This window comes from Balaenoptera acutorostrata, chromosome 15, assembly GCF_949987535.1.
Source record: "Balaenoptera acutorostrata chromosome 15, mBalAcu1.1, whole genome shotgun sequence".
NCBI lineage: Eukaryota > Metazoa > Chordata > Mammalia > Artiodactyla > Balaenopteridae > Balaenoptera > Balaenoptera acutorostrata.
In genome coordinates this window covers 27,051,335-27,064,928 of record NC_080078.1, presented here as the reverse complement: position 1 = coordinate 27,064,928, position 13,594 = coordinate 27,051,335, and the positions used below count along the sequence as shown (strand labels likewise).

Here is a 13,594-nt window from a genome sequence, read left to right as displayed (position 1 = left end):
TGGCTGTGGGGACCACGCTGTGTGGACCGTCCAGCAGCGCTCTCTCTGCAGAGGCCCGTGTGAAGAGGAACTGAGGCCTCCCATCAACCACCACCACCTTGTCAGTCATGAAGTGAGTCACCTTTACAAGGACATTCTCCAGCCTTGAGATGGCTATAGCCCAGCCAGCATCTTGACTACCACATCCTATAAGACCCCACGCCAGAACTACCCATCTAAACCATTCCTAAATTCCTGACGCTCAGAAACTGTGAGAGAAAATCTGTTTAGTGTTTTAAGCCACTAAGTTTTTCTGGACTAATTTGTAATACAGCAATAGATAACTAATATATGCATCTACAAGTGGCATACTTTAAATACAAAGACACAGGTTGAAAGTAAGTGATTGGAAAAAGATATACCATGCAAACAGTATGCATGAGAATTTCTGGAGTAAGCAGAAGATTAGAACAGACATTTTACCAAAGAAGATACACAGATGACAAGTAAGCACATGAAAAGATGCTCAACATCATTAGTCGTTAGGGAAATGCACATTAAAACCACAATGCAATACCACTACTCACCTGTTAGATGTCTAAAATTAAAATGACTGACCATACCAAGTGTTGACGAGAATGGAGAACAACTGGAAATATCCATTGCTGTGGAAATATAAAACAATATGATCACTTTGGAAAACAGCCATCTCTTAGAAAGTTGAACATATGCCTGCCCTATGATTCTGGCATCCCACTCCTGAATATTTACCCAAGAGAAAAGAAAGCGTGTGTCTATACAAAGACTTGTACACAAATGTTCACAGCAACTTTATTTGTAATAGCCAAAAAATGCCAACAATCCAAACAAACTGATATTTCCATACAATGGAATACTTCTCAGCAATAAAAAGGAATGAACTATTCTTCAGCTGTACTCTACAACATGGTTAAATCTCAAATTTATTACGTTGAATGCAAGAAGCCTCCTCTACCCTCCCCCTGCTAAAGAAAGTACATACTGTATGACTCCATTTATATAAAACTCTAGAAAACGTAAATTCATCTGTAATCAAGGAAAGCAGATCACTGGGTTGCCTGGGGATGAAAGGAGCATTGCAAAAGAGCATGAGGAAACTTTAGGGGAAACAGATATGTTCATTATCTTGATTGTGTTGATAGTTTTGTCGATGTATACATATGTCAAAACTTATCAAATTGTATACTTTATGTAAGTGTAGTTTTTTGTATGTCAGGTAACTCTCAATAAAGCTGAAAAAATATAGTATGAGCACCTTTATACATACCTTGTATTTTTACATAAATGCAAATGAACAAAGACATTTTTAAAAGAAAGTGTCAGAGGCCTCTCAAAATGCAACCAGTGATAGAAAATAAGTGTATAAGTCGGCTGAGCTGGGCAAAAAAAAATCTTAGATTTTTACAATTTTTTCACCCCATTCTCACTCTGTCAGCTTACCAGCTGTGACACATTGGGAAAATGGCGTAATGTCTCAGGTGACCTCAGTGTTTTCAAAATTATCAAATGAGAGATTAGGCTAGATGTTCTCATAAGGTCCGTAGTGCTCCCAGCTGTCTAATGCTTCCAGGTTTGTACGAAAGAAAGCTAACGTATGTTCTCCTTTGTTGTAGATTTCCAATGCACACAGTCAGCAGATGGACGACCTCTTTGACATCCTCATTAAAAGCGGAGGTGGGTCAAAGTCACATCAGACCCCGTAGGGGTCTTATCACAAGTTCATGAAAGTTTTCCTCTAGAGCTCACAGCGTATCTGAGTAGTGAGAAACATATTCTTCTAATTCTACCTCAGTTTACTCTTTTAAATCTGTTAAGTTTAGGCGATTAAAATGAAGGAAAAGCCATTGTTTCACTATAACACAATAATTTAATAGATTTAGAAATAGATGTATGCCTGTTGAAAAAGATAGACTACCTCAAAATAGCACAGGAGAGCCAGATAGCACAGGAGAACCAGATTTAAAGTCCACATTGAAAAACTTCAAAACTTGCTCCACGTAAATGTTGTTGTGATGGGATAAAAATTCATTGTGCATTAATTTCATAAAACCTAGTTACCTAGCTTGGGCTCTAGTAACTTTATTAAAATTCAAAGGCAAGCACTTTCTACATATGATTGAAAATCTTAGATTTATACAATTTGTCATCTTAAAAAGGGATAAGGGACATTAACCACAAAAAAAAAAAATCAAGGATCTCTCCGCCTCAGCTTACATATCTTCAAAAATAAGTGTAAAATCAGTATTTCAAAACTTCAAATGCTATTTTGGAATATTTTTAAAGTATTCTCAAATTACCTTGGTGAAAGAGTTTTATTCAGGTTTTTAAAGTGATCAAAATTTCTCCATTCATAGCAGGTTCTATTTGATTTTGAGGTTAATGATTTTGTCGTAATGTTTGACAAACATAGAAAATTCTTCATATTTGACTATAGATCTACATGTGCAAAGAGCATTTTCTCGCTAAGAACTATGTTGGCCTTGCAAATAAATTTAAACTCATGATGTATATCTAAACTATGGAAATTAAAGAAATAGATATACCATGGCCTGAATTTAAGGTTAAAAAAATAATAAAATGCTTTTTGCCAAATCTGGTGAAAATACTTTTTGAAATGATTAAAAAGAATAATGTTTACAGCCTAAACTTGGAAATTAAAATATGACAAAGTCATAGTAACAAAATAACAATTGAGTTATTTTCTAAAAGGGATGATTTTTTATGGCAAAGTATCCAATGAGTATATTATTTTATCTTATTGTATACTAATACCAGTAATAATGAGAACAGAAATTTAAATAGTTGATTGTAAAACTAATTATTTAGACTGCACTTTCAGCTTTCAAAACAATTCTAGAGATGACAACAGAAAACGAAGAGCAGCGTAACTGTCCTAAAACACAGGCAGTGCACAGCCTACAGTTCACGTACAGCAATCAGATTGCAGGTTCTTTCTCTCACCTATTTATGTATCCTAGTCACTGAATTGTGAGAGCGATTATTAAATACATGTTTCCTAATGTATCTGCATATAAATGAAACCAGTCAGATACTCATAAGAAAGTGAAAAAGATACTTTATTCAAATATATGTAGCTCAGTGAACACTGGTATCTATAGCAGATGGTCCATTAATTTGCTACTTGATCTGGCAAGGAATAACACGTAATTAATGCTTATTAAGACATTTACCAAATCCTCAAGATTTTATATGAACTCAGAAAATGAGACAAAGAAAAGAAAAATAAGGTAATCCACCTCATCTTGGAAAAGATGTGTTAGCTTTAACTCAGAAATGACATAAGAGAACATGGTATCTTTTAAGGACTTTATATAGAATGTAAATGGCTAAATTCAGCACACAGTTCAACTATAATGATAAAAAAAGAATATAATTAGAGCTTTCATAATATTAAGGATGTACTTCATGCCTGCACAAACTCAGGGTATCCACTTTGACATTCACTGTAAGGGTGGTGTGCCACTGGGATCAAATAACCTAGAACCATCGATTCCCACCTGGCGGTAGAGACTGCTTTTAATGCTTACTCTTACTAAAAAGAATTGAAAGCATATCAGAATGTTATCAGCTTAAATGTTTTACCTATTTAACTAAAATATCCATCATCCTAAAGGTTACCCAGGACTGTACCTGACCAACAGCATCCTCTTCCTAACTCTAAGGTGGACTGTGTATAAGTCATCACAAAAATACAAAATAATTGCCCTGGTAATTAATAAAAAATGTTTAAATAGTACTAAATCATTATTAATTACTTCAATTATTTTGCAGAGATTTCCCTCCCTATAAAAGAAGAACCTTCTCCTATTTCCAAAATGAGACCAGTGACAGCCAGCGTCACCACCATGCCAGTCAGCACAGTGGTGTCCCGGCCACCACCCCAAGTCCAAACGGCACCACCCATGTCCTTAGAACCTATGAGCAGTTTGTCCGCCAGCCTAGAGAACCAACTAGAAGCTTTCTTGGATGGAACTTTGCCTTCAGCCAGTGAAATTGCTCCACTGCAAAGCAGCAGCGAGGACAGGGAGCCCTTCTCCCTGATAGAGGATCTCCAGAACGACCTGCTGAGTCACTCAGGCGTGCTGGACCACTCACACTCACCCATGGAAACTTCCGAGGCCCAGTTTGCCGCGAGTACTCCCTGCCTGTCCCTTGACCTTTCTGACTCGAACCTGGACAACATGGAGTGGTTAGACCTTACCATGCCCGGCACGTCCTCGGGACTCACTCCTCTCAGCGCCACTGCTCCGAGCATGTTCTCTGCCGACTTCCTAGACCCACAGGACCTGCCACTGCCATGGGACTAACGGCACGGATTTCTCATCCCAGATTCCATGAGGGTCAAGAAGATGAAGATGATTGGAGAAGGTCAGTTTTTAGAGACAGATCCATAGTTGCATCATTGCAATTATAATATGTTGTCACAGAAAGAATGGAGGGATGGTCAGAGGCTGGAAACCAAGTTTGAAAACATTTCATTGCATCCAGCAGTGAATGTCTACGATTTAATATAGCACAGAGCCTTCTGAAAAAACACTACTCCAAGAAGACTTATGTATTTCTCCAGACTTCAGTAAAGAATGAAAGGTACCTTTAGATAAAAACATGAAGCAGAGTAATGTGTGCAGGGCGGTGATACCAGGGCCTCTGGTCATCAGCTACATTTAAACCTCTGTGGTCACTTTGAGACCCTAAATAAAAGGCAAACGGCTCCACTCAAAAAGAAGGGAGGTGAGAGACCACTGCACAGGGTATTTCCTAGAAATGGCCTGAGCCCAGCCCAAGAGGCAGCAGGGGTCAAGGGCAGTGGTCAGCACCAGCCAGTTCAGTGACAGCTTCCCACTGAAGACTTGTTGGTTCCATTCAGAAACCAATGTAATTTTTTTGTGTGTTATAGTTTATTTTGTGATTTTGGGGAATCTTACTTTAGATCTCCAAATTTAAATTGAAATGGAAGATCTTCCACCATAACCAGACAGTGTCTACGAAATACTGTCATAAACAATCCACTGTAAGAAGTCAGGTGTACTGATAACACTGAAAATTCTACTCGCAGCCCTCTGGGTTGATTAGGTTGATTTTAATGTGTATCTTAGACATCTGTATGTGTGCTCTGACATTGTGATGTGTACAGCCTACACTGGAGTAAGGCATTAGGTACCCAGTGGTCCTACTTCTTGTAATAACTCGAATATTTCTGGAGTACTTGAGCCACATGTATTTCCGTATTTAAAGAATTGACTAACTTTCAGGTAACCAGACCCATCTCAAAGAACCAAGAAAAGGCTTTAGCATAAAATACCTTTCTGAGCTGGTAAGTTGCAAAGAGAAGGCAAGGGAGAAGTCTGTCATCAACCTAGGACATTCCTACAACGGTTACAGGTGAGACAGTGTCGCCAGGTTGGCCAGTGGACCCAGCCCTGGCCGTCCTCTTCTCTGTCGCTTATCCCTGGTTACTGTTTTACAGGCTTGTAACTGGATGTCATACCTGAGCTCTCACTATATCATCAAGCTGAAGATTGAAAAACTGGAGGTTTTATTAGTAGTTTTTTATATAGAAAAAAGTTGTATTTGTTGAGTAGTTTCATAATTTTCTACAATGCCAACTATCACAGGATTTCCAAGATTATTTCAATCAAGCTAGTCATTTAAGTAAGTATATGATAAAATATAAATACCTGAAAAAACCCCACCTGAAATCTACCCCAAAGTGCGGAGGTTTTTATTAAATAACATCACTGTGCTCTCCCCCTCACCTGTGTAAACCCTACGTGTGGTCAGGTTTTTTCTCTGGGTTGTTAAATGGTGAAAATTGCCTCTTGCAAGTCACTGTGGGAACCTGACCCACTACTTGGAAAGAGTCTGTGAATCATTTCTGGGTTTGTGTTTTGCCTAAGAACTGATCTTACTGTATATTTTTATTTCAGTTTGTAAATTTTACTACATGTAAGAAAAGTCCATTTTCCCAGTATTCAGTTGCCCACAGCCCTCGAGCCCTCAGTTGAAAGCCCTCCCAACTGGAAAGTGCTTCTGGATGATTCAAGCAGAGGCGGTCATGCACAGTGTGGTCTGCAGTAGGTACTTCGAGTGTTTAGCAATTGGTAATCCAACATGTAGGAGCCAGGAACCGTTAACCAGAGCGCCGCCATCTGACCAAGCCCAATGGGACAGTTAACGTCCTGGGCATGACGTGCATCTCGAGTCAGTTCCTTTCAGAGGGCCTGTGGCCAGGGGCAGGGCTATTGACCCGGGAAGGTACTTTTCTTAGGGGAAGTCTGGGTTTTTGTCTGGGGCTTATATGGTCCACACTTAGACTCTAAGCTTCGTCTTCATTCAGATTTAAATGGCTTATTAAATTAGCACCAAATATCAGTGAGTCAGCAGGAGGCAACTGAACAGCTAGTGGTGCTGGCTCTTGTTGAGTAACTTTCTGTTTCCATCATCCCGAGTTGTGTACATAGATTGTTCTCTAGCCCTCAGCTCCCCTTATTGCTTTTTTAAAATAGATTTGAAACATGCCACAGGAAGGTTGCTCTCCAAAAATACACCCTGCATTGCAAAGAATGCCATCTCATGAGCCTGCTCTCTCGACTACAAATTGCTGAAGTGCCCACTTCACATGTGTGTTCAGACCTTCACGTACCAGCATTTCCTTTAAAGGCAGGCCAGGGGCCTCTAGTACTGACCCTACCAGCCACCCACTCGCAGCATTCCACCCGGCCCTCCCGTCCTGGCTTGAGCAGCCAGCTGGGCCTCTGTGACACCACTGCTGCTCACCAGGGTCTCAGCTAATGTCCCAGGTTAGCGTGAGGACACAGACCGTGTGCAGCGTGTGACGTGACCAAGGTGACATTCTGTGATCACAGCCCCTCTGCCCTAACTCAGTGAACGTGACGGTAAGCGCAATGGGAAAGGCGTGTGTTTACCAGAGAGGACGGTTTTGGGTTTGAGGTGAGCTTCACAGCCCTTTAAACAGAGGGCAGAAGCGCTGGTTGGATTTTCAAGTGTTCATGTGTGTGGTTCAGAAGTGGTGCTGTTGTACACCATCCTGTAGAATAGCATACTGCCAAGCAGAAAACCAACTCCTAGAAACATTATCTCATATCCAGTCTTATTTCCTAAATATTCCTGAAACCCAGTAGTATCAAGCTTACCCTGCTAGTGTATATAGGTATCAGGTCTTGTCATTAAGGGTGGGATGAATAGAAAGTTACACCGAAGCTTCAGGCATATGTGGTCATCTTGTACATTTCAGCAAAGCATGTACTAGGAAACCTCTTAGGACAGTGTGAGTGCTTCACGTTCTAGTGTTTTTCCTGAAATGTGCAATCTACTGTATAGTATCTGCCACATATTTGTACATAGATGTAGTCTGAATTCATGGAACTTCTTGCTCAGACACTATTTGTGTTCGTTTTATATGAATATTTTTATGGCACTAAAGAGATCTTACTTAAAATTTGCTTTTTACAAACTGCACGGTTGTGTGATCCATGGAAGTGCCGTTTCAGAATCGTGGCAAAGGCAGTGCGGTGTTGCCCCCTAAGCTGCCGCCTGTAGAGGGCGCTGTCACAGGCTGTGCAGTCGGGGGCCCCCGAGTGATGAGGGATCAGGAGTGTCACCCATTGTGTCACCAGAGCTGACTCAGGCTTCCTCTACCCCAGATCATTCCAGGCCACACAGCTTTCTCCAGAGTCCTTTCGGAATTCCCAAGCTGAAACCAGCCACAGCAGTGCCGGGACCGTCCCTTTACTGTCCGCAAACAGCCTTTGGCCGGGTTTGCGCCACACCCTCACGCTGTTTCTGGGGCCCGTCTGGTGGCTCCTGCCATGAGGCAGGTGGAGGGCGGCAGCCAGGGGCTGTTCCAAGAACTTCCAAGAGACTAGCTGTCAGTGTCCAGCAGCAGAGCCGCCCGGGGCTCCACAGCAGGTTCGCAATTAGCCCTCTGCCTGTCGCCATCCGTCACCACCACATCAGTCCCGACCGCTGGCACCGGAGCAGGACACCAGGCAAAGTGTCCCCTGCCTGGAGGCCACAAAATTAGCCCACACTCTCAAAGAACACTAACTGGAAGGTCAGGGTTATCAAGGAACACAGCTCACAAGTGCAGAAATGTGTATTTGGAGAGCATCCTAACTGCATTTCAGCACATCTTTTAAGTGGTTTCAGTCAAAACTGGAAAATAACAATTAATACGTAGTCATTCTTCTCCCTGGTTCAAACCTTTGATAACTTGCTCATTCAGCGATGTTTCTGAGCTACGTTTTTACTTGTGAAGTGACTGCATGGCAATAAGCAGGTCTGTGTTTGTCCCCATTCACCCTTTCTTGCAGTATTTGAGGAAATGCATCATTGCAAAGGGTTTCTACCTGAAATCTCTGATTTGAGGCCTGTAATTCAAAAAGCTGCACATGTTTACAAAAGAGCTCTTCCCCTCCATGCAAACACGTTGCTCTGTGAATCATTGGAAAATGTCACGATTCTGTGACAAGAGGATGGCAATCTCGGATCTGCAAGGTGCTGTCTGGAATCAAATAAAACATGTCATTGGCGATCTCAACATAGCTGTCGTGTTCAACAGAGCTTTGTGCCAACTACTAAGACAAAGCTTTAACCAAGTTCATAAAATCACCGAGACTCATAACGATTACCTCTCCACATTATGCTGTAAGGAAACTCGCTGATTTAGGAGGAGGAGGAGGAAGCATTTAGGAAAGGGTTTAGTTGCTACCAAAAGCACTTAACCTCGAATAACTAATAGTAATGCAAACTTGCTTCAATGGAACCAAAGGCATTGCCAAGTATTTGCCAAAAGGAGGCACTTTTTATTTAAAATTTGAGACTAATGAGATCTCAAAAATCAGTCCCAAAAAGGTATTATCCATTTAAGGTTATAATTTTCACAAAGATGTAGATATTTCTCTATTGTTTTCATGTAAAATAGTATAGATTTGTTTTGTTGGGTTAAGAATAATACGAATTTAGCAGTAATAGAGTTTTTCCTTTCTACAAATTAGTTTTCTTCTCTTGCTTGCAATAGAAATGCGATGTGATAGGTGTTTCTCTTCTTATTTTCATTGTCACATTATGTCTTAGCATCTCACTTTATGAAAAAAAGGAGAAAGATACCAATCTGCAGAGCCCTGCTTATCAAAGCACTAGTTTAATAAACAAAAAATTATGGCAATCGGGGGTCCATTCATGTATTGCCTTTATGTTGTTTTTTAAAAGAAAAACCATGATGCCTTTGTATTTGCTGTTTGCACCCCTGAAATCAATTCCATATCATGTTTGAATGCCATACATTTTGCACATGTACTGTACATAGGTAATGCATACTGTATTTTTATATGTGTGCACATTTATCATCAGATCTTTTGTACATAGTGGCCGTATTGTAGCTGATCGGGAAATGTTTGATATCTCAGCAATTTTGCATTTTTGTGTCTCAAATAAAAACATTTTGATGTACTATGATTCTTGCTATGCAGAGGAAAGACCACATGCTATGGGTCAGGAGAGCTGAGGGGGGCGGACGGGGAGGAGACACTGCCTTCAGAGCAAGCCTTACAGCAGTCACCAGACACAACAAGAGGGCGTGCTGAGGCAGGTTTTGTGAATCACACATCCAGTGCACACATCCCCTTCCCCAGGTCCAGGATCGTGGGATACAAAATAGAAACAGGTAACTAGCTGAACTTGACCATGACGAGATTTGACACCAAAACCGTGTGCATTCTCCCACAATCATAAGGAAACCCTGAATGAGAGACGTGGCGAAGGCCGGGGTGGGGGTGGGGGGGGGTGTGTACACACATGCCTGGGGAAAACTGGCTCACGCTTTGACAGTAATAAATGAGCCACCAACAAGATTCCCAAAAGACCCGGGTAATCCTTCAGTTCAGCCACATTTCAGAAGCAACTATTTATATGAGGTGCTTTTATAGACCAAAAGAAATGGTCTTTAGAATTCAGTTTATTTTAGTAAGATGGCATTTGATTTTCAACCCAGAAGCCCATGGTTAAAATAGAGTTTTGATGACATAAAATGGTAATGGGTAAACCTGACTAACAGCCAAAACTTTCATATCAATATCTGACTATGAAAGTGGGTATCGTATCACCCTCAGAGAGGGAGAAAACAAAGATCACTGGTTACCTAACTACAACAAAATGTGCATTATCCGCTACCTTTAGGGACCAAGGGAGCAGCCTCAACAGACCAGTAAGTAGATGATGCTTCCGACAGACGAAGACATTTGTAACATCACATGTTACCAGCCAAGATCCTTCCCTCAGGGAGAGAAAATCATGTCCGAGGGAACAGAAAGTGCCCCAGGCAGTCCCAGGAATGAGCAAGGGACAGAACTGGGAGCTTTAGGGAAGGTGCTGGAAGAGATGTGTTAGGACGTGTAAAGGACATTCCGAACAGAGAAAACCACTTGAGTGAGGTCAGAGTAAAGAAGAGATTTTGGCTGAGGCCCTGCTCTGTGCCAGGCCGAGGGCTAGATGCCGGAGTTGGGCTGAAGGACAGAATCTGGCCAAGAAGTGCTGGGAAACAAAGTCTGGAAGGGTTGACAGCGGAGCATTTAAGGATCCGGTTGACAGCGGAGCATTTAAGGATCCCAGACCTCAAAGGGTTTAAGACTCTTCTGGAGATGATTCTGTCTTCTTTGGGTAATACAGGCCTTCGAAAGCCTTTTAGATAGTGGACACAGTCATCATTTAGCACCTTTGTAATCCTCTGCAGCACACTTGCTCTAGAATCGACAGGACTACAAAAGCACTTGTAAACACAGACACACCCACACACTTCGTGATGGCTGGAAATGAATGACACCTAGCAAAGACCAGCTTCAGGACAGATGTAAACTACATGTCACCAACAATTTTATGTGCCACATAACCCTCTTGAAGAGTTCCCAAGTCACCCAACGACCATTCCTTTGCCCCTCAAATAGCTTAGCTTCCCTTTCTGATGGATATTAACTTTCAGAAAGAAACCCTATTTGGACATCCTGGCTATCTCTTCTGCTAATTTTTATGACAAGTTATTAAAACTAAACCCACAATGTATACTTAGACAAAAAACGAGGCCACTAATCAACTGTCTGACTGCCCCTCGTGGATATGACCGTGTGACAGATCATTCCAGGAGGAAGCTGCTGACATGGCCCTGTGGGTGGTAACCAAAGTGCGTACTCACCCTTCTCCCCACGTCCCTGGTACACAGCGCCAAGGCGCAGGAATGCAAGTGGAGACAGGTTAATAGAAACAGCAGCAAACGTAGTAAATGCTGCTAAATGCCAGGCCCTGTGCCAAACACTTTATGAATAAAACCCTCGTTTAATAAGTCTACGAGCAAGGAACTCTTCCTATCCCCATTTAATAGATGTGGCAACTAAGGACAGAGAACGGAAATGTCTTGCCCGAAATTACAAAGAAAGCAGAGTGTGGATTTGAGACCAAGCTTCTGACATCCTAGAACCCAGATCATTTCTGTAGACTCGGTACATTCACTCCAACGTCTTTGTTCAGATACATGACAAAACCAGTTGATTATAGCAGACTTAGTTCATGTCAATCATGAGGTTCACCCCAACTGGGCGTCGCTCAAGCCTCCTCAATCTCACACATTTTACAAAGTAGCTACTCACATGGATGGTTAACAGCATCCACAGTACAGCTTGTACCAGGTTAACTCCAACCAGAACCTGGGTTACAAGACTGGGGCATCTTAAGTGAAGCCCACAGGTGGGGCCACACACAATGACTCACAAAACTGCCTACCTGGGCTGGGTACCTGGAGCCACTTGAGCACACCCAAAAACCCAGCAGTCATAGAGTAATTTTACAATATCTAGTAAAATTGGAGATACAAACTCTGCAACTCAACTTTTTTGATACTCATCCTTGAGAAACATGCCCACAGGCAATCACGTGCAAGAATTAACACAAAAACATAGTTTACAAAGCAAACACTGAAAACGACCTGTATGCCTTTCATTTTGCAAACATTTAAACATAGCAATTTACACAAATGAACTAATTCTAATGTGCCAATGTAAATCAATCTCAAAATAAAATGCTGAGGGAAAGAAAAGTGCAGAATGAAGCCTACATAATTCAAGTAACATTTTAAATCAACAATGCTGTTCACTTTTTTATATAAAATATAAAAATATGGGTGGTAAGGACTCATGTCAATACCAAGATTCAAGATACTTGTGGAAAGAAAAGGAATTAGATTGCAGAGAATGTAAAGTAGGCTTCAATTAATATTGAATGTTTTATTTATTTTTTTCTATATTTTATTTCTTTAGTAATTCTATAGTCATCTAGCAAAATATTAACACTTGTTTACTGGCAGTTGATTTCTTTATTCTCCCTATTCTTTTCTGTGAGTTGGAAATAGTTCCTATTCGAAAAAAAAAAAAAAGGACTTCCCTGGCAGTCCAGTGGTTAAGACTCTGCGCTTCCACTTTAGGGGGCGCAGGTTCAAACCCTGGTCAGGGAACAAGGATCCTGCATGCCATACGGTGCGGCCAAAAAAAAAAAAAAAGATAACCTTAAAAAGAATATTACACAGGAATACATTGAACAACTGCATGCCACTAAATTAGTTAACTTAGGTAAAATACATAAATTTCTAGACAGACACAAACTACCAAAAATTGACTCAAGAAGAAAGAAAAGCTGAAAGCTTTTCCTTTAAGGTGAGGAACAAGACAAGGATGCCCACTCTTACCACTTATTCAACATAGCATTGGAAGTCCTAGCCAGAGAAATTAGGCAAGAAAAAGAGATAAAAGTCATCTAAATTGGAAAGGAAGAAGTACAACTGTCACTATTTGCAGATGACATGTTATTATATAGAGAATACCCTACAGAGTCCACCAAAAAGTGTTAGAACTAATAAATTCAGAAAAGTTGCAGGATATAAAATTAATATACAAAAATATGTTGCACTTCTATACACCAATAATGAACTATGAGAAAGAGAATTAAGAAAATAATCCTGTTTAGAATTTCATGAAAAAGAATAAAATAATGGGTTGGCCAAAAAGTTCGTTCCATAAGGTGTTACGGAAAAACCCGAACGAACTTTTTGGCCAGCCTAATACTTCACAATAAATTTAACCAAGGAGGACTTCCCTGGTGGTGCAATGGTTAAGAATACGCCTGCCAATGCAGAGGACACAGGTTTGATCCCTGGTCCGGGAAGATCCCGCATGCCGCAGAGCAACTAAGCCCATGCGCCACAACTACTGAGCCTGCGTGCTGCAACTACTGAAGCCCGTGTGCCTAAAGCCCGCGCTCCACAACAAGAGAAGCCACCACGATGAGAAGCCCGCGCACAGCAACAAAGAGTAGCCCACGCTCGCCACAACTAGAGAAAGCCCATGCGCAGCAACGAAGACCCAATGCAGCCAAAAATAAATAAAATTTTTAAAATAAATAAATTTAACCAAGGAGGTGAGAGACCTGCATACTGAAAACTATAAGACACTGATGAAAGAAACTGAAGACACAAATAAATGGAAAGATATTCCGT

General features: G+C 41.1%; 1 protein-coding gene and 1 long non-coding RNA gene across 12 annotated transcripts in view; one reads left to right on the top strand and one right to left on the bottom strand.

Moving 5' to 3' along the window:
- MRTFB (myocardin related transcription factor B) overlaps window positions 1-9,516 on the top strand; it is a 196,910-nt gene extending 187,394 nt beyond the window's left edge. For 10 of the 11 annotated variants that reach the window (XM_057530126.1, XM_057530120.1, XM_057530123.1 and 7 more), the window contains 2 exons: window positions 1,632-1,692; window positions 3,811-9,516. In XM_057530126.1, the coding sequence (XP_057386109.1) occupies window positions 1,632-1,692; window positions 3,811-4,346 (597 nt within the window). In that variant the 3' untranslated portion in view covers window positions 4,347-9,516. The remainder of the gene's footprint in view (window positions 1-1,631; window positions 1,693-3,810) is intronic. The other variant, XR_451540.2, reaches the window with a different exon arrangement.
- Window positions 1-13,594, bottom strand: part of LOC103018977 (uncharacterized) — a 45,519-nt gene that overhangs the window by 5,260 nt on the left and 26,665 nt on the right. Inside the window, exon 3 of the long non-coding RNA XR_451542.2 lies at window positions 567-644. This is a non-coding gene — a long non-coding RNA (uncharacterized LOC103018977). The remainder of the gene's footprint in view (window positions 1-566; window positions 645-13,594) is intronic.